The following is a 27367-nucleotide window of genomic DNA, read 5'->3' on the forward strand; positions in this document are numbered from 1 at the left end:
AAACATACATCTGGGTCAGGTTGAGTTGGTTGATACGGGCCCACTGAATATGGATTCTGAATTTGATGTTGCAGATTGTGGAATAAAGAAAGATATTAACAGTTGATTTATTTGGTTGGCAAAGTATAGATCAAAACATGACCCACTGTGATTGAGTTATAGATGCCTGATATTTTGTGATTTACTATTTTGTTTGTGGGGGTGATTTTTTTGTTTTTTGTTTTTGTTTTTGAGACAGGGTTGCACTATGTAGTCTAGATTGGTCTTGAACTTACTTATATAGCCCAGATTGGCCTTGAACTCTCTGTGATCCGCCTGCCTCAGCCTCCCAAGTGTTAAGATTACAGGCATGCACCACCACAGCTGGTTCATGGTTTACTACTGATTAAAAAAATTCAGAAGTTTAGGGAAATGGGAATGCTGGAGTGGATTTGTGATATCAAACCTAATGTGTCAAACTGAGATGACCCAAAAAAGTGTACTCTTCACTAACACCTTGAGAAACAGATTTTTGAGAGGAGCACCAGTGTCCATGACGAACCCTGTCGTTATTCTCTGTCTGCTAAAACTTGGGAATTTTAAGGGCAGTAGATTTGATTGGATCCTAAAGTGGCCAAGGTCACATAGCCGCTCCTAATCTCTAAAAGTAAGGTGCATACAGTAAAAGCAGCTCAAAGATGAGAATGGTTTGGCACATGCAGATCGATGACATTGGTTGATCAGCCACAGCATTCCCAAAAGTGAAACAGACAAGGTGCCTATAAAATTGTTACTAGATTTATATAGGTAAAAAATTTAAGAACAAATGAACAGAAACCTACTTCCAATCACAGTAACAGGAAACCATGGCCTCCCAACCAATTTCCAGATTTGAGCCAATTTACAGACCCAGAACCCTATGAATGAGGGGGAGGCTGGGTCTCCTTGAGGAAGAAACCTGGTGGTACACCACAAATTATATGGCCGATCTCTCTCCCATCTTTCCCCACACAGACCTGAGGCCTTTTACTAGAGTAACTATCTTGGGAAAAGGGATTTGATCACCAGATATTGTATCATTCTTCAGTGTGATCATCCCACAACCTGGTGACAGGTGGATTATATTGGACTGCTTCCATCACTGAAAGGACCATGCTCTGTCTTTACTGGCATAGACACCTATTCTGCATATGGATTTGCACCCTCTGTATTGTTTCTGCCAAAATAACCATCCATGGACTCACAGAATGCTTTATTCTCTATCATAGAATTCCAAATAATATTGTCTGTGACCAAGGAACACACTTTATGGACAAAAAAGTGAGGCAATGGGCTCATGCTCATGGAATTCACTGGTCTTACCATGTAGCTCACCATCCAGAAGTGACTAGACTGATAAGAAAGGGGAAATGATCTTTTGAAGACACAATTATAGGTATAGGTATCATTATAGGTATAGGTATAGGTATCAGTCAACTAGGTATCAGTAGCTTGCAGAGCTGAAACAAGGTTCTTCAGAGGACTGGATACCATCTGAACCAGAACCAACTATATTGTGCTGTATCTCACATAGCCAAGATATCTAGTACAGTCCAGAAATCAAGGGGTAGAAGTGGAAATTGTACCACTCACTATTACCCTTAGTGATCTGCTAGCAAAGTTTTTAGTTCAGGTTCCTGCAAATTTATGTTCTGATGGTTTAGAATACTTACTTCCAGAGTGGTGAAGGTTTGTACCAGAACTACAATAATGATGCCATTAAATTAGATGCTATAACTTCCCTAGTCATTTTGGTCTCCTAATGCTCCAAGGAAACAAGCTAAAAAAGGAGTCACAATGTTGGCAGGCTATCAAAGGGACCCAGATTATCAAGGGGAAACAGGACTACTGCTCCACAATGGAGGAAAAAAGGAATATACTCAGAGTATAGGGTAACCCTTGGGGTACCTTCTGGTATTTCCAAAGTACAACAACCCAGTGTAGGCAGAGTGATAGATGGTCCAGAACCTTCAGGAATGAGACTATTAGTTGGCCCACAAGGGAAAGAACCAAGACCTGCTAAGGCACTCGCTGAAGAAATACAGAATGGGTAGTAGAGAAAGGTAGTTCTAAATAGCCCTGTGATCAGCTACAGAAATGAAGATTGTGATTTTTTTAGCTCTCCCTTAATATGATTTTAACATGATATAATGTTAATATGTATGTTTTTTAAGTATTATTAAACCTGTGTTATATTAAGTGCCTAGGCTTTATTACACAGATTTCTTAAGTTATGCAATACAACTAAATTTTAAACCATGTACTTAAATGAGAGCCATGGATGTTTCAAAACTTGAGAAGTCACATTTTTAATGTGAATGCACTATAATGGTATATTACACTTTGTAGTCAAATTATTAATTTTTTACTTGTGGGCATAGTTTTTATTTACTTTTTGGCATTTGAATCATTGGTTAGTGTTAAATGCATTTTTAAGATTTTTGAGTAAAGTAACAGACATATAAGGGAGTCATGAAGCATGTACATTCATAGTTTTTAGTCATCTATTTGTAATCAGGCCACTTAGTCAATAATTATGGTTTTAATTTTGAATTTTTAGAATCCCTTGAATATTTGTTCCTGGTGTGAAATAAGTGCAATAAGAACTGTATAATTGTTATATTAATGTAAGTCTTAACAGATCAAGATATGTTAATTCTATAAATCTACTGGAAGAGTAGATAGATGGTCCAGATGGTCTACTAGTTTAAGGAAATCTGTCTCATTATCAACTTGACAAGGGGTGGACTGTGGGGTCAACTGATTAATTGTCAGTGTGAATGGGCACGCCCAGCTCAATTGAGTCAGCATGGTTCTAGGTGTGGAAAATCCACTTTAAAGAAGATTGTCATCAGAACAGTATAAAAAGGAGAATAAGCATGAAGGACTTCAGCTGATCTTCTTTGGAGGAGCTTCACTGCAACTGCTTTTCTTCAGAGGAGTTTCAACCATTTTTCTCCAAAAGAGCTGTGGCTGTTTTGTTGGTTTTTTGTTGTTGTTGTTGGTTGGTTGTTTGTTTTTTTCCTCAGAGGAGCTTCAATCATCATATTCAGGGCCAGTGTTTATGGAATCTATGGCTAAGGTCAAATTCATTTAACAGACAAGGGCAGTATTTTAAACATGATTCATAGGCAGAGGCTCTGCTAGTGCTCTTCCACAGGAGTTGCTTTATGGATCTGTAGAACAGAAAGAAACAAACAGAAGACTAGATTATGGTTCTCATTGTGCTTACCAGGACCCCAGCACCTGCTCCTTGCCCAAGATTTAACTGTGCATCTAAGGTCTGGTATATTCCCACTGCCTTCCCAGCTCCAAGCCTGGACTCCAGTGAGGCCTGGCATCCAATGATTCAGGAACTGAAGCTGGAAATGGGCAAGGTTCACATCATTCACTATCTTCTGCCTGTGATGGGACAATAGACTGGGTTGGAGCACTGCAGGGACCTATGGAACCCCACAGAACACTGCACACACGGCATACTTTTGAAGCAGCTAAATTGTCACTTCTATGGGCTTACTGTTCTTGTGACTACAGTCAGAAAAAGTACAAGAGTGCTAGTTTTCTCTGTAGGTGCAATGGTTTTGTCAGGGAAAAAGCTTGACTTAGAGATTCTCCCTTGATTTTATTATTTTTCATTTTTAATGGTATATGCCTCTTTAAACTTTTAATTTTTAATTTTATTAGTACATGCTTGCAACATATAAATTATTATTTTTATCATGGGGAGTTTGTATGAAAGTGACATGACTTGTGTCTAGATATCCCCCCAAAACCTTCTGCAGTCATAGGTGGTGCTTTTTCAGAGGCGGCTGGATCTACAGTGTGTCATGGTGAGATCAAAGGTGTGTGATTACTAAACTAGCCCACTGCTTAGTTCTGGGTAGAATTAAAAGCACCTCATCCTGACTCTGTTCTTAAAACTCTGGTAGGACTCTTTGGAAGCTCTTCATCTTTATCACTGTCCCTTTGGAGCAATGAGTTGTGCGGGTTCAATTTCACTGCCTGCTTCCTCCTCCCTCAAGCTTCTAATGGAGCCTCCATCTTGAGCACATCAGATAAACAAGTCTGACTCTTTTAAGCTTTTGCCTTTCCAGGCATAGAAGAGAACCCCAGGCCTTTTCCCTGTCCTCATGTATAAATACCCTGATCCAGTCATTTTGGAAGCTCTGAACTCTTTCTGGCCTGCTTATAGAATCAGAACTGCATCTGTTAGCTAGAGAGAGACATCAGAGATTTAAGCCATCAAGGGAGTTAAAAATCCTTTAAGCTCTCACTCACCACTCTTAGACAGGACGCCGGGCATACTTCCGGCGATGCATCTCATCTACTCGCTCAAGATACCAAGTTCCCGGGAAAAGATTGTTTATATCACCAGGTGGTGAGAAGTTTGCTGTGCAGTGAGGAAAAAAAAACATAACACTCACAAAAAGTTACATCAGTTTGAGAAGGATAAAATAGTAATAGAAACTCCTACATATTCACGGCAAAGCTCTGGTGGTGGTGGTGGTGCTGTCAGGACCTGCAAGGCCTCCTTCAGTGAACCAGATGGAAGCCAGACCAGCAGAAGCCAAGAAGCAGTCATCTTAGATCTGGCACTTAAAGCATGACTTATTAAAAATTTTATTATAGAAGTAACATTTTACTATAGTAAACATTCCCCTCACTCATTGAACTCTTCATACATCCTTTCCCAGTGTTCTTGGGTTGAGGTACATCTCAGAACTGCCTTTTTACTAATATAATTCTTTCTTAATCTTGACATCTTTGACTCTGATTTATTGCAGTGTTGAAATGCTTTAAACATCAATGTTTACCCCAGAAGTCCTACTCTTTAGTCCTACTATTTTTCTTTGCTCTAAAATCTCTTCCAGATAAGATCAGTAGTCCAAGTCATCTGGAATATTCCCAGTTCCATTTATTCTTTCTCCTCTTGAAACCACTCTGAAAACCATATAGTCACCATAGTTTGAAAACCATCTGGTCTCTCTAAATCTCACTTTGGTTTTTGTTTATTTTTTTTTTATTTTTTCTGTTTGTTGGAATTATTTTGTTTTCTATGTTCATCAGAGAAAGGGGGCAATGCAGAGGAGAAAGTGATATTCATTGATAACTTATTTAAGTACATTAATTCATTTAATCTTTTTGGAAATCCTGTAGGATTAGTATGATTTTAGAAAAGAGATAATGGTGAAAAGTTTAATATTTTTGGTGACACCATCATTTAGGTTTAGATCTTAAGCTTTTGACATTTGGGTTCTTGCAACATTTACACAGATAGAGTTTTCAAAATACTATACTTCCAGCTTCCATTGGCAACACTGTCCAATGGACTGTCCAATGGAATGGACAGTGTTGCCAATGGAAGCTCTAAGTAGGAAGCTCTATGCTGCCTGCTACCTTTTTCCAACTGTATCTTCTTCCTTTACCACGTTCTTGGTCCTTCTAACAGCAGATCTTCTTCCCTACATTTGTCATAAACATTTTGATGCACTACATGCTAGATTTTGGAGGAATCCCTGGTTCCTAGCTACTGGTGTGGAATATGGAAAGAATTGCTGCTTTTCTCTTCTCTTCCTGCCCTTTTTCTTACATTTGTGGTAGAACTGCTCTCTTTGGTTCATTACTTCTGTGAATTCTTCAGGAGACATACGCCTCCTGGAGGCCAGACGTTGTGGCAGGTCTGATACACTAGATACCAGCTTCTCCAGTGGGGACCCTGGAAGGAAAGGCAAGACTGTTAAACTTTCCTTACTGCATTATCACTAGTGCTGCCAAGGAACCAGCTTCTGTGACAGGTTATACCCCAGAGGGGAAGTGTTCCCCATGTGGTTTCAAATACCAAGTAATGATGGGCAAACATCCATGTTAGAAAACACAGAGGCAGGTACTTATTTAGTAAGATGTACCCCATACAGTGCTTAGCAATGTGTCTCCCATCACAACAATCATAAAATAATCAACATGTATTGGGTAGCTCAACTTCATCAATTTCTCTTTAAGCAGGTGTAAATAAACCACTTATCTCTTGCCTACACTATTTGTGGCTAGAGCTAAATAGTTTCCCCATATCCACCTTTGTTCCTCTTTAAGCTAGGCTCTAAGCAATAGCCAAGGATGGGCTTTAAATACATATGCTAGACAAATCACTACTTTAATCCCTGCAGTGATTTTCTTTGCTCTTCCCTTACAACATGGCAGCCTCCGCAGTGGCAAGGCAGAAGATGATTTTTTGCATCAGTGAATCTTGTCAGGAGAGTCTGATAGAAAGATGAGACTCACCAGGAGAAGCATCCTTGGACACTCGAAATGAAAACAAACTTGCTGCTAAGCCAGAACCATAGGAGAAGGCACCAATCCTGGAGCCAGCCAAGTCTTGAGCAGAGTGACTGTAAGGAAAGAAATCAAAACCAAAAACACATCAGCACTATATTCTGCACAGGAAATAAAACACCTACCTGTTAACCCTGCTTGTCCCTGTCTACTTCCTGCAATTGGCAATGTGCTCCAAGCACTTTGTACAAAGAGGAGCTTTGGGTGGACCCTGGTACCAAGCCCAGGAATGGGAGACCTTGCCCAAAGGAGGTGGCCAAAGTCCAGAATAATATAACACACAAGGAGCCCAACAGAATTTGGGGTATAAAGGGAAGTCCTCTACTCTGGAGGGAGGGATGGATTCAGTGACTTGTGCCCACATGGAGGTATGTTCCCCAGGCTCCCAGGCTGCCTGACAATCTTTCAACCTTTTGGTCACCACTCCTGCCTGTAATAATTTGATCAAATTCATCCATGAGTATTTTTCCCTTTATTACACGCATTATTTCTTTATAAATGCCACAAAGCAGAATAAAATAAAAGCTAACCTGATGAGCACTACAGTTTTCATATTTCTAAGTATTTCATAAATACTTAGAAAGCAGGTGTTATTACACATATTTTACAGATGAGGAAAAGTGAGGCACAAAGAGATCACTTTTTTTCCCCCCGCTTATTCATTTATTTGTTTTGTTATTTAAGATAGGGTCTTGATGTTGCACAGATCGCTCTGGGCCTTGAAATACTTTCCTGTCTCAGCCTCTGAAGTTACTGGGACTGTAGGAATGTTACCTTGTACCCAGCCAAGGTTAAGCACTTTTTCAAGGTCAAAGCTAATAGTAAACTGACTTCAGCCCAAGATGTTGACTGTAAAGCTAGACCTTTTTCTTTTTCTCTTTTTTCTCCCTCCCTCCTTCTTTCTCTCCCTTTCTCCTTTCCTTCCTTCCTTCCTTCCTTCCTTCCTCCTATCCATCCTTTTTGGTAGCACTGAGGATTGAATCCAGGGCTTTCCCACCTAACTACATCTCAGTCCTTTTTTATTTTTTACTTTGAGACAAGGTCTCACCAAGTTGCCCAGTCCGGGCTTAAACTTCAATATTCTTGCCTCAGCTTCCTAAAGCCCTGGGGTTGCAGATGTGTGCCTGGTAAGCTAGACTTTGTTAGCCACCATGTTCTACTAAGTGTAGCAATTTTAAATAAATGAAACAAAAATATACATGCAAGTTTAACTATTTTTGTGCTACCCCCAGGTAGATCTTGCACATCTCCGACATACTACACACTGCTTTGGAGACCACTGTTTAGCCCAGATGGTAAATCTGCCTATGCATACACTTTGAAACAAATTCCATTCATCTGCCTTCTTTCTTCCTTTACTTCCTCCCACCTCTCTTCCTCCTCTTATTCTTTCTTTTAAAAGTGTGGCTTACTAGAGGAACCAAATTTGTCTGGCCTCTCAGACTAGTGTGATGGAGGAGTAGGAGATAAGCCAGAAGCAAGACTCACTGTGCCAGAAGCGAGGCCAGACAGCCATATAGAGATGAGGTGTACATGTTGCCATTGTGCGTGGAGAGGTAGAGGGAGGCCCTGGTCTTCTTGTTGAACGTGTCCAGGGAGGCTTTCAGAAGGGCTTTATCCACGTCCTTGTTGGTGTAGGTATCTTCCAGCTTTAGGTTCCTGTGAGGCAGCCAGAAGTGGCCAGATGGGAAGAAAGTGCGAGAAAGAATAGTTTCTGAAGACAAGGCTTTGGAGTATGTGTTTTAAGTATTTATTTAATTTTTTTCATTTTTTGAGACAGGGTCTCATTATGTAGTTCTGACTGGCCTTGAACTCACTAGGTAGCTCAGACCGGTTTAGAACTCAGCATTTCTCCTGCCTTGACCTCCCAAGTGCTGGATTACAGGTGTGTGCCACTGTGCCTGACCTATAATATTTTGGGTTTTTGTAAAAAAAAAATTTATTTTACAAAAAAAATCAAAATTTCACAACCAAATAATAAGAGAATAACACTAATTATTACCCTGTATATCTTTATCCTCAGAGTACAAGACATAAAACAAAAAAATTATTACAACAAAAGAAACAGATTATACAAATCTTTCTTTTCAACAAACTAAAATAAATAAGTAACAAATAAAACCAATTAGCACATTGAAATATTTTTAAATCAATAGAATTTGTAGTTGGGGGAGTATTTGGATTTTTCTCTGTTTACTATTTATCTCTCTTGCATTTTATTCTTTATTTGCATTTTTCATCTAAGAGAAACCATGCAACAGTTGAGCTTGTATGTCTGAGTTGTTTCACTTAACATTATGCTCTCAAGTTGTATCCATTTACATATAAATCTTCAAGTTTATCTTTACGCCAGTGTGGTCTTTCATTGTGTATAAATATCATGTTTTCCTTGCCCATTAATCTGTTGATAAATATATACACTGTTTCTAAGGCCTAGCTATTGTAAATTGTGTTGCTATAAACTTGGGTATGTATGTATCTCCATAATACGGTGATTTTAGCTCTTTTGGGAAGTTACCCAGAAGGGAGATAACTGAATCAAATGGAATTGCTATTTTTATTTTTTTTTGATGAATCTCTACACTAATTTTCATAGTGGTTGTACTAGTTTACATTATCATTAACAATGTAGAAGGCTCTTTCCCTCATATCCTTGCCAGCATTTGTTATTACTAGACTTTTTTATGATAACAATTCTTTCTGGAGTAAGATGGTATCTCAGGGGAGTTTTAACTTGCCTTTCTCTGATGGTCAATGATAATGAGCATTTTTTATGTATTTATTTGGCCTGTAATATTTAAAAATACAGAATGCACAGAGAGAATATTAGGCATATTTACCATGTGGAACTCATCCCTACTTTCATACAGTCTATTACAAAATCAGAAATACAGTTACACTAGACATTCTCTTTCACATGTCTTCCCTAGTGTTTGTTTGAAATAGAAGCTCATCATACAGCCTGGCTAGTCTCAAACTCATAATCCTACCTCAGCCTCCCAAGTGCTGGGATTACTGGGGTGAACCACACTAGGCTTAGCATGCTTTCTTAACTCTGAATGCATGTACCTAGAAACCACTCATAAGATTTATTCACTCATGTTGCGTGCATTTTCTGACTATCATTTACACATAGAAAGACAAGGGAAAGAAAAATCTCTAAAGCTTTGTGTTGTATCATTTTTCTCAATTTTCCAAAGAAGAAAACAGTCATGCATAATATACACAATACATATTATATATTATATATCTGTGACATTGTTTAACAACAATAACTAATATTACTTTGCTTTTTGGCACTGAGGATTGAACTTAGGGCATTGTTCATGCTTACACTAAATAACATCACCAACCCTTTGTAACATTATTTTTAAAGATTGCAAAATGATTCATAACAAGACATATCATATTTTAACCAGTGCCTCTGCTTCTGTTCCTCACTAGTTAAAATATTAGTGAAGAGCCAAGTGCTCTTTCAAACATGTGGAATTAATAAGCCAAAAGATATGCCTTTCAGAGTTCATCCCTCCCATGAATTGGCAGAAGCCATGCTGATCCGGAAAGAACGCATCAAGAAGCTGGTTTGCCCTTCTGGGAAGCTGTGCAAACCATGCAGGATCCAGGAAGAGAGAAGCCAGATTGCCCTTCCAAGAGCAGACCAGCAAATGAGCTGAGAATCAAGAACTCCCCTATTGGCGCCACCCCATCCCACCCCACCCTGTAAGCAACTGACTGGTTCAAAGGAAAGCTGAGTTGACAGCAACTGAGGTACAAAAACAACTAAATGTGGGTATTGTTTGATTGACTTTGTAGGCCTAAGGCCAATTGTCTGAGCATTTACTAGGAGAATGCAACATAGCAAATTTGAGGAATTTTCTTCTGTAATGGTTTTGAAATCCAATATTTTTCTCATTGCTTTATTTTTCTTCCAGTTTATTGTTTTGTTTTATTTAAGGTTCTGTTTTGATTGGTTTTATTTTGTTTTGTTTTATTTGATTTTACTATGTCTGATAGAAGGACAATTATTGTGAAGATAATAGGATACATTATTATAACCATTGTTGAATTCCTATTATCCTGGTTTAAAATTCTGTACTACTTTCACTTTGTTTGGATTGGCTTTAACATGTTTTGTTTTGTTTTGTTGGGTTTTATTCTCTTTAAAATTAAAAAAGAGACATGCTTATCTTCAAGGCTTTTCCTTCATGTTCCTTTTACTTCTCAAAACAATTGTGGCAATTTACACATTCACTATTGCCCATTTCCCGGTAGTCTCATCAGTTCTAAGTATTCTAAACTTTAGAAACATAAGTAAAGACAATGGTAACATGTTTACTTTTTAAAACTAATGAGTGTGTACATTTCCAAATGAGACTGCATTTCTTCTTTGAGGAAATTACAGGCCCGTATGCATTGTTCCTTTTTCCACTAGGGTATATAATTATTACTGATAAGCTCTTACATGCTAAAATATTGACTATAATAGTTAAACTATAGCCAATAGTTATTTTATAATATTGCCTATAATAGTTATACTATAGTAAAATAGTTATACTTTGTGTCTTGATAGCTGTATTTGTGATAATTTTCATATATTAGTGTCAGGGTTAATAACAGTAGTAATTTGTGATAGAGGAAGGTGTTTGTACTCCAAAATTTGAAGTAAACAGATACCAAGAAGAAAGGAAAAGACTTCTTAGTGAGAGCTCTACAGTCTTCTTTTCTAAATGTCTTGGAGCAGTGGACCAAGAGAAGCCTTCTTGATGTTTGATATCTCAGGAGATGAGTAGCATAATGTTCATTTTACAGATAGGAAAAATTGAGGCCCCCAAACAAAAACATTAAGACAACCACAGGTGAGAATGTGAACCAGTGAACACCTGTACTGCATTTGCTTCTGTGTGTCTGTGTCTGTGTACACTGTGAGATCTTTCAGTACAGAGATCATAGGGTAAATTTATTTCAGTACACCATGAAGTTATAGTATGATTTGCTGTTGCTTTTTATAGTCAAGATGCAGAAATGCAGGTAAACGCCCTCCCGAGCTCCTCTAGGAGGACACAAGGAAAGACTCAAACAGGTGGAGCCCATCTAATCCCTCCATGTCAGGACTGGCATCCTTCAGTTGGACTGAAGGTTATTTGCTCTCCACAGGGATGCTGCAAGTCCAGACTCAAAGTATAAGGAAGTTGCTTCCTTGTTTACCCTTCAAGAGCCTCAAGGCTCGCCATAAAGAGAACTTACCTGAAGGCCTCCAGCCCTTTGTATGAGGTGTTCCGTGTGTCACTGCTAGATGACAGGAAGTCACTGAACATCAGGCGACCCAGAGATTTCTGAACCATCTTGCAAAAGGGTGTATGAAAGATCATATACTGTATATCATCAAGAGTGAAAGGCCGGTCAACGCCATCTGCAAAGGGAAGCATGAAGGGAAGGAGGTGGCATGATGATAAGCCACACTGCCCTACCCTCTCAGGTTCAAGTGTGTCAAGGGACCCTAGGCCTGTCAGTGAGCTCGTTCCTACCTACAGCAATTACGTGTAAGTTTTGTTTATTCACCATTCATACTTTTACCATCATCTAGCCACTGTGGCTCAACAACAAGAAAGTGATTTTAAAACAATCTCCAAATTAACTTTGTGCTGAATCACTTTCTTATTTTTCCAGAGGGGAAGTAGAGTCTCTAAAACACTAAATTGAGTCATATTTTCAAAGTCACTCAACTTAAAGAAGATTGGCTTTGGATTTAGGCTCTATCTGTAGCCTGAAGGCTGCCTCTTACTCTGAAGAGGAAGGTAATGAAACTTCTGCCCTTGGAAAGTTTATAATTTAGTGCTGTGACTCAAGGAAACATTCACACAAACTCTGTATCCAAGTAAAAAACAAATTTCAATTGTCTTGAGAATTCAGAAGAGGTGAGAGCAGTTGTCCAGTAGCAACTTTACAGTGGATGGGCAGAGGTGGTTCGGTCTGAGCTGCCTCCCTAGCCACTGGGGTTATTAGCATGGGGCCCTGCCTCACCCAGGGTAGTTGAAAAGGGGTACCCCATGGTTCCACCCCATGATTGCATGTTCCAGAACATGTCTTTTCTCACAATCAAAACCTGCCTACTGCTGATGCTCATCTAGACCAAGATGGCTAAACTGGCAGGGATATTTTTAAAAGGCATTTCTCTGTATTTTAAAAAAAAACATTATTTTCTTCTTTCTGATTATGAAAGTGGCACCTATTTTGTAGCAGGAGCATTCAGAAGCTAAATGTGAAAATAAAATCAACTTCTAACACCACCAGCCAGAGAAAATTACATACTTTGGTATTCAGAAAACACTCACAAGACTCAATATCAGTCAGACAAAACAAGAATCAAACTGCCTGATTTAAACAGAAACAAATCCCAACACCAGTAGGATGTGGTCACTCTGTTTTAAAACAGTATCACCCCAGGTGGGAACACCAACAGGTTTTGTCCCTGCATTGTTGATTGATTGATTGATTGAGCTCACAATATAGGCAGTTTTATACTTGAGCAATTGAAATGGGTTTTAGCATCAGAAGAGCATGAGAAGGGGATACGGAACAATTTTCTTGGTATCATTTTCAGGGAAGGAGAAAAGAGATCATCTCTTAGGTACAGATTGTTGGCCGTGTAAATAGATCCCCATTCTTTTTCCCCCAAATCATATACCTTGCTTCCATTGATTCTGGATTTTTCGGCGGTACGATGCATAGCACTTATCCAAGGCCCGAAAGTAACACTGGATGGAGAGCTTGCCATCCACCAACGGGTACTCTGAAGCCAAATTGGGTTTGTAGAAGTCATAGGCATTCTCCATGTGGGTGCCCCTAAGTCCTGAAAAAGCACACGGAGGGTTTCAGGGACTCTAGAATACAGTCCACCTCCAGCAGAAGGGCTAAGAGAGCCAGGTAAAGAACTTCTGGCTTCTGTCTGTCTCCTATACGTCAACCAGAACCTATTCCTCCCCTCTCACATATTTGAAAGGTGCTGAATAGATTGTTAATATTACACAATTGAGGTTCATATTTCCCTTTCCATATCAATGTAGGCTTGGCAAAATCTAGAACAGAAGCCAAAACTCTCAAGAGAAAGATTCAGCATCAATCACCAGTTTGCTTCCCTTAGCTTCTGTTTTGCACCTGTACTGAATGCACCTGTACTGAGTGCACCATTATTCCAATAAGCCACCTTGGCCGATGCCCTTTCTTCGTCCCAACCTATTCTCTGCTCAACAGAACACACTTTGGGAGGCAAGTGATAGTATCCTCAAATCCAGATTGAATACACTATGCTGTTGTGTTGTGTTGTGTTGTGTTGTGTTGGTTTGGTTTTGAGACAAGATCTAGGTATGTATTCCAGAAAAGACCAGAACTCATTGTGTAGTCCAGGCTTGCCTGGACCTGAGGCAATCTGCCTTCCTCAGCCACCAAAGAGCTGGGACTACAGGTGTGCACCACCATGTCTGTCTTGGTTATTGTTTGTTTAGTATGCAGTTTGGGGTTCAGATCTATGTGTTTGGTTATACAGTGCACAGCCTCTTGATCATAGTTTGCTACAAACCTTGCTCCAGGGCTAGAGGGGCGTTAGGCCCAATCAGCATGGCCACAGCTCCAGCGCCACCTGTGGGACGTGCGTTGCCATTGGGGTACACTGCAATGTCTCCACAGACCACCAGTGCATAGCGACCTGCAAAGACAGACAAAAAATCATTGTTTTCACCACCAGATCTAGAGATCATTGCCTGCCTGATGGGCGCCAGGCACAATTTTGGTTACTGAAAGTAGAGTTGTGAACAAAGCAAATAATCCTAGTCCTATAGAATTTACACTCTAGTGAAACTCATATGCACTTGAAATGTAAAGTATCCTCACATTCTAGTTACAAAATTCATTTCCTCAGAACTTAATTTCTGAATTCAGTAAAAAATTGTTAACTGGCATTTGTTTTTGCCAAACACCTTATAGCATGCCATGATTTTGAGTATCTTCTAAACCAAGAGAGATGGAGGAACAGGGAGGGAAATTAACATTTAAAATAGGAGCCAGATTCCACTTGTCCTCAGACTATCCTTGGAAGGTGCGATAAGGTAGTAAACATCCACATTCATGGATGAAACCACTGACTTCCTGAAAAACTAACTTGCTGAGGATCACTTATGTAGTGAATATGGAATTTGTGACTCAAACCCGTTTCTGGCTGGACTCTAAGTGGGCTTCAAATTTCCTAGCACCACCTCAAATGTGAAAAAGTTTATGATCAGTAGCCATATTTAATATAGGTGATTAATAGTAACTAATGCTCTTATGAACTATTAATAACTGTTTTGACTAATTTGCTCATTAATAGAAGTACTACCTTTAAAACTTGAAACTGGGGAGATAAACAAAGGTGATTTATGCATTATATCAGCCTGTGACAAAGCCCAGCATTCACCCATAGCCCTATGTGGGGAGCAAAATTTTTTTTAAATTTAATCCTCCTGATAGGCTTATATAGCTGATATAGTTATCCTCTCTTTTCAGATGAAGAAACTGAGTCACAAAGAACTTACGTCACTTGCCCTAACCCTACATACCTAATAAGTGATAGGATTCAAAATCAAGACTCCAATCCAAGTCGAATGAAGTCCAAGGAACTTGTCTTGGGAATTATAACAATCACAACAAAAAACTATTCTTTCCCCCATCCCCATTGATGTGTGCACACGTGTGTGAATGTTTGTGTATAGACAATTGTGGGATAAATAATACTTTTGTGTGTGCATATATATATATATATATATATATATATATATTCACATTTTTAAAATACTTAGATACTTGAGAAAAGTACTTAAAGCCATTTAGAAAAAATCAATAAATTTGACTATCTAAAAATCAAATATTATATGAGAAACAAGGTCAAAGGAAAAACTAATAAGTATTTATTGTACTTGTAGCCAACAAAAAACTATTTCCATTCACTTCTAGAAGTCTGAAATGGCAGCTGTGTGATAGAAAAATGGCCAACTGACATCATAAAAAATTCAAGCTTTTTTATAATGAAGGAAAGGAGAACCAAAATACTATTATTTTACTCATTGAACTGACAAACATTAGAAAACTTGATAATATCTAGTGTATCAATACAACTCAGTACAACACTTCGGAGAGAAATTTGGCAATACTATTAAATACTGAAATCAACATATCCTAGAATTCTGTCCTTACAACACATTGTCACAAGTATGCAAAGCTATTGTAAAATGTTCCTTAAAATATGTAACTATAAAAATATGATGATCTAACTATCCACTAATATGGAACTAATTAAATGGAGATTGACACATCTTCCAATAAAATATTATGTGGGTTTTAGGAAAGAATGATGGAAGTATTACATATGGTAATATAGAATGACCTCTAAGAGATCACAGGTGAAGAATAATTTGTACAGTGTTTAAAACTAAATAGATATGTATACACTTGAAGGTACACAGAAAATTTTTGAAGGAACACAAGGAAACTTAGTGTTAATACTGAAAAGTGGTAATAGGATGGGAAAAGGAGACTTTTTCTTTGCTTTATATCCATTAGTGTATGCACATTCTTTTATTCCCAACTATAAGCTTCAATAATTTTCATTTTTAAGGCAGTAAAGCCTGGGTACTCCCAGCCTGTCCTACACTTTCATTCCCTCGTACTGTGCTGTCTTCTCTGGGGTGATTCAAAGCGCCCCGGTGATTCTCTCCACCTGAGGGCTCTGGATGGATATCCAGGCTAGATCAGAAGCACAGATCTCACCCACACTGGCTTCTTTTAATCCACAGTTACAGCGTTCAGTCTCAAGCTTGTATTTGTTTTGTTTTATATACTAAAAGTAAACATTTTAATAGTTTATGTTTTTATTTTATACTAAAAACTAAGCACATAGCATCTACCCTAAGAAAACATGTCATATTAAAGAAACATGCATTTATAGGTTTTGTCTTTGGGAATACACAGTCACTCAGCAGAATCTACTCACAGCGACATACTTAATAGATGACAGTGGCCTAAGAATAGGCTTTCTGGTAAAGACTGTTAGATGTCCTTTGTGCTTCATTTCTACTCTTTAACTAAACACTAGGTTGAACAAATTGGTGATGGTAATGGTGGGGGGTTGCTAAAGATAATACAAATGCCAAATAGGAGAAGCACTGTAAGGACAGATGTGATGGCACAGAGACTGGAACATCCTACATTAAAGGATTCACTTATCAGTGAAGGCTATGTAAGGCAACTGAGCCCAGGTTATCTGGCCCCAGAGGCTGAACACTAAACCACCACATCAGGGACCTCCCTATGTATAAGAACAATGAACAAGCTTACAGAGCTCATTGTCTTGCTGTGTGCCTGGAGACAATCTGTTACAGTTCTTTTGGCCTCTTTTTTAAAAAAATAATATTATATTAGGAAATCTCTAAGCTTCCTGGCAATATTAAAATATGATTAACTTTATAATTAATGTTTACTATGGTTTCCATAGTTTTTAGTGCTAAGTTCCTTCCACTTTTCCCTGTATTGAAGATAGAACCCAGGAAAACTCTATCACTGAGATACATTCTCAGCCTTTTTTATTTTATTTTATTTTATTTTTAGACAGAGTCTTACTAAGTTGCCCACACTGGCTTTAAAGTTGCCTCCTTCCTGCTTAACCTCCTAAGTAGCTGGGATTACATATGTGTACTTATATTTGAACTTAGTAAGTGCAGAGTATATCAACAGCCACCTTACTGTCTTTTACATCCCATGAATTAGTTTATTCCATAATTTTACCAGCCCTCTGATGCACAAAGGCAAAACCCTGGTAAAGCAAGAAGAAAAACTTTTAGGATTCAGCCTCAGACCCGAGTTCTTTCTCACATAATGCTCCTTGCAGAACGTACCATCCCAGTAGCTGGACTCCATCCAGTTGGCAGCATTGAAAAGGGAAGCGGTGCCACCGTAGCAGGCATTGGTGGTATCTATGCCCTCGATGTCAGTGTTGCCTGAATCTTGGAAGAGTTCCATGAGCACTGTTTTGACAGCCTTGGACTTGTCGATGATGGTCTCGGTGCCCACTTCCAGCCTGCCCACAGAGTCCCATGGCAGCCGTGTGCGCTCCATCAGCCGTTGCACCACTGTCAGACACAGGGAGTTGATGTCCTCCTGGACTGAGCAGAAGCCCATTTGGGTCTGACCCAAGCCCACTGTGTACTTCCCTGCCTCCACATTGTTGTACTTCTCCAGGTCCGTTTGGTCTACATATTGGGCTGGGAAATAGACCTCCAGGTCAAGGATGCCCACATCTTTTGGCCAAGTATCTGTTTTGGCCAGTGGGGCAGCAGAGACTGTAGAAAATCTGTGATGAAGACAAAAATCATAATCCCATTAGTGGTCTGTAGCTAGTTTCCTACAAAATAATAACAATACAGCAATCTTTGAATTCATGTTTTAATGTATTTTGAAGCTATGCTCTAATATGAATAAAAAGTGTTGTTATATCTTTCAGTTGAATTGTTCCTTTGGTCCTTATGTTCCTATCATAAAATCTATTTTTCCTTTAGCTACACTGACTTTTTTGTTACTGGTTATATGGTAATCCTGTCCTTTTATGCTTTCAACTTATCAGAGTCTTTTTATTTTGTCCTTTTAGTCCATCAACCACTCAGTCTTTACATTAGACATATAAAGTCATTATGACTTTACATATACAACTATATACAACATATACAGTTCAATCTTTTGACAAAAATTAAACAATTTTGACAATGGTGTTTTAAATGAATAATTTAGTCCATTTATAATTTTTTGAATTACTGATATATTTTAAATTAAGCCTACCACTCTCTCTCTCTTTCTACTTCTCTTATGTTCTTTGTTCTTTTTCACCCCCTTTACTGAATTTTTTGTGATTAAGAAAATATTTATTATACCCTGTCTTTTTCTTTTAGTGGTGACCTTCAAAATTATGATATATATACTTACCTTACTGTAATCTATCCTAATGCTTCTACTACAGAAATGATGTCTGCAAGATGGACAATTAGAAGTTCATGGCATGCTTCCCCCCAAAACAAGAAAGACAAAAAAACTTCACTGACACTTTTGAGGCAAAGTACTAGAATGAAGTGCACATGTGGAAGAGCCATTGTAGGGCACAGAGATACATAATAACCTTACAAAGAAGCAAAATAAGAATACATTTACTTTCTCAAAATCAACCCTGAAAAAAGAGTGGGTTAGCTTTTCTTCCTTAGTGGAGAAAGGGTTAAAAGGGACTTCAGTTCACATCACAAATACTTATCCAAGAGACATTTTATTAGAGAAGTTGGTAGATCTTAGCTTTCTTTTAAATTTTATTTTACTTATTTATTTTGTGGTACCCGGGACCAAACTCACAACCTCACATTTGCCAGGTGCTTACACCACTGAGCTAAATCCCCAGCCCAGTAGCTCTTACCTTTGAGACACTTACATGTACTTTGTCTGAGCCCATGAGTGTAACCTAACCTCTGCATAGCCCTCAGACACTGACAGACATCCCATCCCACTACTAAGTATGCTGTGGTGTGCACCACCTGGATCCTTATGTCATCTATGGAAGCCAACATGTGTCCCACTTCACAGAGCATTGCACTCAAAGCTGCCAGTGAATTCATCTTTCCCACAAGTGCTGCATCTTAGGTGGCAATCAATATCACAATTCCTATAGCCTAAGCACTGAGAGTCCTGAAAATTACACCAACATTGAGTATAGCCAAAGAAGCTACACAAATACTAAACTAAAATATCTACCTGGAACCAATCCAACACAGCCTAACCAACACATCACTGTGGCACATCAGTGGAAGAAAAATTTTGTACTATAAAAGCCACATTAGAAAATTGGTAGATGTAATTGATACATCAGATACATAAATACCCATGCAGACATCCTTGAAGCCAGTAAAAAATACTGTAGCATAATGCCTCCAAAGGACACAGCGCCTCTCAAGCTACAGAAAATTGAAGAATTGCTTAAAAAAGAATTCAAAATGATAATTTCAAAGAAGCAATGAGATTTTAAAAAATACAGAACGACTCTTCAACTAAATAGAAAAAAAATTTATGACATAAGTGAGAAATTGAGGAAAGAAATAGAGATCATAAAAAACTAATGAGAAATCTTGGAGCTAAAAATTCAATAAATGACATAAGAATACAGTTGAGAACTTCAACAGCAAAAATGGAGTAAGCAGAAGAAATAATTTCTGAGCCTGAAAGTCTTTCTAAATCATTTAGCCAGGGGGAAAAAATAGCAAGAATAAAGAAAGTCTATGAGAGTTATGTGATGTAGAAGCAAGCAAACTTCTTGCATTATAGTCATGTGAGAAGGACAGGAGAAAAGGCACAGAAAATCTACTCAATTTATTATTTAAAATATTTCAAAATGTTGGGAGAGATAAGGCATCCGGTTCCAGGAATCTCAAAGAACCCCAAGCACATTTAATGTAAGAAAGAGAAAGAAAGAAAGAAAGAGAGAGAGAGAGAGAGAGAGAGAGAGAGAGAGAGAGAGAGGAAGATAGAGAGAGAGAGAGAAAGAAAGAAAGAAAGAAAGAAAGAAAGAAAGAAAGAAAGAAAGAAAGAACAAAAGCAAAGAAAGTTCCTCTTCAAGTCCCACTATAGTCTATCAAAAGATGAAAGAGTATTAAGGTCCAAAATGTACCATAGATATTTTAATAATGAAAGAAACAGAATGTGCTCAAAAGAAAAAAAAACAACCTGGACAGGGAGAGGAGAAAAGGAAGAAAGGAAAATATTACATGTATGTTAGTAAGCATATATAAATGTATATATATATATATATATATATATATATATATATATATGTATGTATATATACATTTATATACATATATATGTATATACACGCATATATATATATGCAAGGTAGATAACTATGCTACAATCTGTATTTTAGTTCATCAAAAAAAATCAGTTTGTGCTGTAATTGATTATTTTTGTGCCTAGATCTTGTAACCTGAATACTTCTAAGATAACAATATGAATATATTAGCTAGTGTTAATTTCCTGATTTTTTGAAATTCTATCCTTTTTTCTATTTTGCTTTTTGAAATAAAAAAGTAAAAGACAGAGATTTATAAAAACAACACAAAAGAAATGTCTCAGGGTTCATATAAGAGAATCTCCAATATACCAACATCAGACTTTTCAGCAGAACCATAAAACAAATGACAAATTCAAAGCCTTGAAAGGAAAAAAAAGAAAAGGAAAGAAAGAAAAAAAGACAGACAACTCCAATATTAAACACAGAAAAGCTATTCTTCAAAAAGAAATAGTCTTTAAAAGACAAAAAAAACCTGATAATTAATCACCAGTATTTTAATCCCATGAGAAATTACCGCCCCCCTCCCCAAGCAGAAACTCACTATCTAGTGAGGCTGGCCTCATCTGCCTCAGTCACCTAAGTGCTGGGATTACAGGCAGTGCTACCATGCCTGCCTCTTCCTTACAAGAATTTCTTAAAGGAGACCTGCACCAGAAGTGAAAGAATGATAACTACTGACATAAGACACCCCAAAGTAAAAGCTAACAAAACAAACAAACAAAAAACGACTCACTAGGAAAACAAATGCACAAAGATCCAGAGTAGATCTCTGTCAATGGAGAAAACCATCAAAGCACAAAGATGAATAAGACAGGAAGAAAAGCACAGAAGATATACAAAATAACTAGAAAAAAATTAATGACAGAATAAGGGAACATGCTTTTACTTACCAGTAATAACCTTGAATGTAAGCTGATTCAGTTGCTCATTTGAAAGATACAGACTGGCTGAACGGATTAAAACAAAAAATCCAGTGATCATGTTCTCCACAGATAACTCACATTACCAATAAATACCCACAGACTGAAAATGAAAGAATTGAAAAGCATACACCACGCAAATGGAAACCGAGAGTAACTATGATTGCATCAGATAAAATAATCCTTTTTATTTTAATGAAAAAATAAAAATAACAAAACAGAATTTCAAAACAGGTTAGTAAGAGAGTAAAAATAATTAATACATTATATATTGCTATCTTTGCATTAGTTATTCAGGGTACAAGATACAGGCACGAAATCTTGTCCAAACAATATTAGCACAAACCTGTCTTTTCAATGGACAAAAAGAAACAAGCTGTATATCTTAACTATCTTGTTTATAAATATAATTTTTTCCTTTTCCCTTCCTTTCTTTCTCCTTTCTCCCATCACAGTTTATCTTCTCTTTGGCACAGTTTCTTTCCAATTCACAATATCTATTGCACATTTTGGATCTTATTGACTCATTCAGTTTTTCATATTAGTAAATCAGATAAAATAATCTGTAAGTCCAAAAAGTGTAGAGATAAGAATTTCATTATATAATGGTAAACTGATCAATTCAATAAGAGGATATAATTGTATAAATGTGCACCCAGAGGAAGAATACTCAATTATATAAAGTAAATATTTTTAGATCTAAAAGGAGAAACAGACCTGAATAAAATAAGAATTGGAGACTTCATCATCCTACTTTCCCCAAGGGACAGATCATCCAGACAAAAAGTCAACAAAGAAACAACAGAGTTAAACCATAACATAGGCCAAAGACTAGCAGACAAAATACATAAAATTTTGTCCAACAGTTGGAGATTACACATTCTTCTCATATGCACTTGGAACATTCTTCAAGATAGACCATATTTTAGGTTACAAAATATATCTCAGCAAATTCGAAAAATTTAAAATCATAGCATGCATCTTCTCTGATCAAAATTAGAAAATCTGACAATAAGAACTTTAAAAAATTATACAAATACATAGAAATTTAAAAATATTCTCTTGAATAACCAATAAATCAATGAATCACTCCAAAGGGAAATTTAAAGATTTCTTTAAACAAATAAAAGTGAAATATACAAAGATTTTTTCCCTATTTCTCTCCTCTCCCTTCAACCTTTTTTCCCCTCCCCATTTACAAAAGCATTGCTCCATTTTTTCTTCTATTCTTTTTTTTTACATTTTATTTAAGGAGAAAAAGAAAAAAACAGAAAAAGGGTACAAGTTATACAGAATTTCAAAAAAATAAACAGTAGGAAATCACTAGTTAATAGATTACATATTGTCAACTTAGAAATAGTTGTTCAAGTTACAAAATTAAAGCATACAAAGTGGACATTCAAACAGTGAGACTGCAAACAGTTCTGTTCAATGATCTAACAGAAATTCAGTAATATGGTTATCTATCTTATACACTTAAATGTACACGCAGTTATATCCTTTAGAGCACTTTCTTTTCCTCTCTTTTTTACTATGACAGTTACACATTTTTGGGTTTTATTACTCTCACAGTTCTTATTACTTTTTTTGAAGATAATAAAACCAAATGTGACATAACAAAACAGAATCAGTCAAATCAAAAGGACGGACATAGTACATAATGTAAAAACACAATACAATGTGACAACAATGGTTACCATAATGCCTCTTGCTATCTTAAAAAGAATTGCCCATATCATCAGGTATCATGAAATTGAACAAAACAGTAAAGAACAAAACCAATAAAACCAAAACAATGGAGACATTACAGGACTTCAAAAGAAGATAATAGTCAAACCAGGATGGACATCATAGTGAATCTTACTGTCTTCAAAGTAGTTGCCTATACCCTCATACTTGATGCTATCAAACAAAACAGAATAGAGTAAAATCAGTCAAAACAAGATGATGAGGGCAATACAGGGTTTCAAATAAAGTTAATAGGAAATCAAAGTGGGTTACTATAATATATCCTGCTATTTTTTATTTATTTTTCCCTGAATTAAAAAGAAAAAATAAAACAATAAATAATAAAAAAGGAGATTGAGATAAAAGAGGACATAACAACACAGGTCAGAACATAACCATTTAAGCAAAATAGTGTTTCACCACAAGATATCCTGACCTAAAAGTAGTTACCATAGTGTGTCTTTCCTTGAAATCTTTGAGTATAACTTCATATACTGTAGTATCAAACATATCAAGACAATGTAAACCCATTCAACAGAATGACAGTATTGCAGGGTATTTAGAACCAACTAACAGAAAATGAACAACAGTTTCTATATTATCTCCTTGTCTATAAAAGTTTTTGTTTATATTATCACATATAATAAAATCCAATAAGATACAACCTGGTAAGACCAATGGAGACAGAAGAACAAAAGCTTGATGGGACTTCAAAACAAGATGATATTAAATCAGCACTAGCTATTATGATGTCTTGTTTTCTCCAAAATAGCTGTTCATACCATCCAATCTTCTCTGCCTCATTTCTGTTGAGCTCTTTTTCTGTCATTTGTTGTCAGTTTGTCCTCTGCATTTCGCATTCTGCTCCATTCATTGTGGCCTCTCTGCCACTGTTTCTGGAATCTTGGTATTTTTCTTTTTAGAATGTCCTGCAGTATTCTCTGTAGAGTTGAATTGGTGGTTGCAAATTCCTCCAGTTCCTCTTTATCCTGGAAGCACCTTGTTTATTCATTAATTTCTAGGGGTAGTTGTGCAGGATATACCAATCTTGGCTGGAGGTTATTGTCTTTCAAAGCTTGAATTATTTTGTCCCATGCTCTTCAAGAAATCTGCTGTAATTCTGATGGGTGTTTCCTTGTAAGTGATCTGTTTCTTGTCTCTGACAGCTTTTAATATTCTGTTCTTATATTGTATTTCTGGTATTTTGATTATTATATGCCTGGGTGTAGTTCTGTTTGGGTTGTAGGTGGCTGGGGTCCTGTATGCCTCATAGATCTGAGTATCTTTACCTTTTCCCATATTAATGAAGTTCTCCTGGATTATTTCTGTGAATAGCCTTTGCAGTTCATGTGTTTGTATCCCTGCTTCTTCCTTTACATTCTTAATTCTTAAGTTATAGATCCTCTTACAATTTTCTAGCCTTTGCATGGTTACTGCTTGTTTCCTTGTTATTTTTAAGAAGTTTTTCCTTTCATGCTCCCACATTACAAATCTGTCCTCCAGTTCAGCTAATCTATCCTTAGTTTCTTTCAAGCTGTTATGCCAGCTTTCAATAGAGTTTTTAGTTTCCTGGTAATCTCTTTGAACCTTCATGTATTCTATGTTTTCTCTATTTTCTCCATCAAACAATTTTCCCTTTTTTTCTGTTCTTCCATTCCACCATCTGTTTTTTCTTGGGAAGTGCTTAGCATTTCTTTAACTATTCTACTTATATCTTGCTTTACTTCATTAAATACTTCACTTTTGCACTCGTCTATGAGGTCCCGGAGATATTGCTTTATGTCTATTGGTGACATGCCTGATATTGCATGTTTTCTGTCCTCATTCTCCTTTGCATTTACCTTTCCTGGATCAGTGTTCTCAGGATTGGGGACTGAGGACCCTTTTTTTTGTTGCTCCCTCTTCCCATATTTTTTGTTCCTTCCATGAAAGCATATATAGGAGATCCAGTTTCTTTCTTTGTCTGTTACAGTTTGTTTGAATCATGCCAGATAGGTGTTCCCACCCACTGCAGTATTCTAGGGAGTCACAGACCTGGGAAGCCTATGTTGGGCCCACCCCGACAGATCAGTCAACCTGCTGAAGGCTTCACTGCATTAGGTTGCACTGCCAGGCACAGGGACCTGGTTTGGGCTAGCCTACTGGGTCTTAGTCCATGGAGTCACCCAGGTCAAGTGCTCCCCACCAATCCCACTTGAGAGGGGAATTTGTGACTGAAGTCACTGCAGTGTCCTGTTATGGCTAGTCTGCCCAGTCCCAGAATGTCTTCTGTTGGAGACTCCTAGTCTATGGAAGGGCCCCTGTTCCTCTCACTCATCACAGGTTGATACATGGCTCCCCACCATCTCTGCTCTCAATTTGGTTTGCCGATTCCCGCTGTCAGAGCTTTCACGTCTCTATCCCTGCTGTGCCGATTCAGATGCTGCAGCAGCAGCAGCAGCAGGAAATTCAAGCTGTGGTTTCCAGAGGTGTGGGCTCCAGCTCTGGCACTGAGACTTTAGCTGTTCCAGTCATAGCACCGGGATTACATTTCTAGTTGGTTTCTCTCAGCTTAGTTTGTTTGTGGGTTGGCAGGGTATATCTCCCCCTGCTTAGGTCTCCCCACACCACACCATTCCTGTAATCTAAGGTGGCTATCTCAGAGAGCCTCCATAACTGCTGTTATCTATCTGCTGTGTTCTCCCAGAAGTTTGAGATTTGCTTTTCCTTCTATTCTCTTTTTAAAATACATTTTCACTTCCTTCCATTACCATTCCACCATCCCTTGTTCCTTTTCCCATCTGAAAATGTTCTTCTTAATTCCACATATCTATCCTTCATTTTGCTCATTATTTACCCTTTGGGTTTCTCACATAAGAGAAACAATGTGATGTTTAAATTTGTGTGTCTGATTTATTTCACTTAAAATTATATATCTCAATGTGTATCAATTTAAGTTAAAAATGTCTCAGGTTTATCCTTCTTTATGGCTGAATAATACACCATTGTATGTAAAAACCACATTCTCCTTATCCATTCATCTGTTGAAGGGTATATGAGAAGTCTGCAAAATTTAGCTTTTATAAAATGTGTTGCTATAAACATGGGCATGCATGTAACAATGTGGTATCATGTTTTTAATTCTTTTGGAAAGATATGTAGAAGAAAAATCATTGGATCAAATGGAACCTCTAGTTTAGATTTTTGAGAAATCTTCAAACTGTTTTTCACACTGGTCATATCAATTTACTCTCCACCAACAAGGAAAGCTCTTCTGTTTTCTTCACAGCCTCTCTAGCATTTGTTATAGGTTGATTTATTGATGGCAGCCATTTTTTCTAGAGTGAGATGGAATCTTAGTGTCATTTTAATTTTCATTTCTTGAATGATCAAGGATGCTGAACATCTTTCAATGTTTGTCATTTTTACTTCACCTGATAAGTATCTATTCATTTCCAATGCCCATTTAGATTGGGACTTTAAATTTTGGGAGTCTGATTTTTTTTTTTTTAGGTCTTCATATAGTCTAGATATTAGTTCTTTGATAAATAGCTGGTAAAATTTTTCTTATACTGTGGATTATCTTTTCACTCTGTTGGTGGTTTCTTTTGCTGCGTGAAAAGTTTTTTTAATTTGATGTGATCTCAGATGTTGGTTCTTTGTCATATTTCCTGTGCAATTGGGATTTTGTTCATAAAGTCTTTGCCTACATCTATGTCTTCAAGAGTTTTATCTGTTCTATCTTCAACAGATCGTGTTTCTGTTTTAATATTTAAGTCTTTGATCCATTTCAATTTTAACTTAGTGCATGGTGGCAGATAAAGGTTATCTTAGTTATTTTCACTCATTGCTGGGACAAAATACCCAATGCCAAAAATTAAGGAGAGAAAGGTTTATTTAGCTCACAGTTTGCAGAGGTTTCAGTCTATAATCAGCTGGCTCCAAAGCAGGATGGCATGCCTGAGGGGCAACCATTCATGATGGCAGAAGACAGCAAGATCAACAAGAGCAAAATGGAAATGAGGAAGACTCTTTTCCTCTCTTATCCTGTATACAGGCTACCTTCCCTGGGGTGGGTGCAGCACTCACACCTTCTCCACACTCTCCTTTTGCACAGCCTGAGAATGTTTACAATGTAGTGACCCTGGCACCCTGCTGAGTTGCTTCATTAAGCTTCTGAACTTCTCAAATTAACATAATGAATCGACTATGTCTTAGTTACTTTTTACTGGTTGCTGAGACAAAATACCTGAAGCCCAAAGTTGGGAAAGGAAAGGTTTATTTCTTACAGTTTTGGGAGGTTTCAGTCCACACTCAGTTGGCTCCAAGATAGGTGGGCATGGCTGGACCACAGTTCATGGCAGCCATGGACAGCAAGCTTGAACCAGCAAAGAGAAAGACACAGCTTCTTCCTGCCATTACATCACATCCTGGCTCCACCCCTGTGTGGGTGTAGCACTGACACCATGAATCCAAGCACTAGACA

At 37.5% G+C, this 27367-nt stretch overlaps 1 protein-coding gene across 1 annotated transcript in view; it reads right to left on the minus strand.

Annotated features, from left to right (window-relative positions):
• Nucleotides 1-1214: 1214 nt before the first annotated feature.
• The window catches only part of Hmgcs2 (3-hydroxy-3-methylglutaryl-CoA synthase 2), a 42878-nt gene continuing 16725 nt past the window's right edge, over nt 1215-27367 (minus strand). The window contains exons 2-10 of the mRNA XM_003479274.4: nt 17271-17725; nt 13925-14050; nt 13034-13198; nt 11593-11758; nt 7837-8007; nt 6298-6404; nt 5609-5734; nt 4297-4408; nt 1215-3194 (exon numbers count right to left, since the gene is read on the minus strand). Coding sequence (XP_003479322.1) covers nt 4302-4408; nt 5609-5734; nt 6298-6404; nt 7837-8007; nt 11593-11758; nt 13034-13198; nt 13925-14050; nt 17271-17725 — 1423 coding nt within the window. The 3' untranslated portion in view covers nt 1215-3194; nt 4297-4301. The remainder of the gene's footprint in view (nt 3195-4296; nt 4409-5608; nt 5735-6297; nt 6405-7836; nt 8008-11592; nt 11759-13033; nt 13199-13924; nt 14051-17270; nt 17726-27367) is intronic.

This window comes from Cavia porcellus, unplaced genomic scaffold, assembly GCF_034190915.1.
Source record: "Cavia porcellus strain 051 isolate PalLab524CR breed Dunkin Hartley unplaced genomic scaffold, mCavPor4.1 scaffold_1, whole genome shotgun sequence".
Taxonomy (NCBI): domain Eukaryota; kingdom Metazoa; phylum Chordata; class Mammalia; order Rodentia; family Caviidae; genus Cavia; species Cavia porcellus.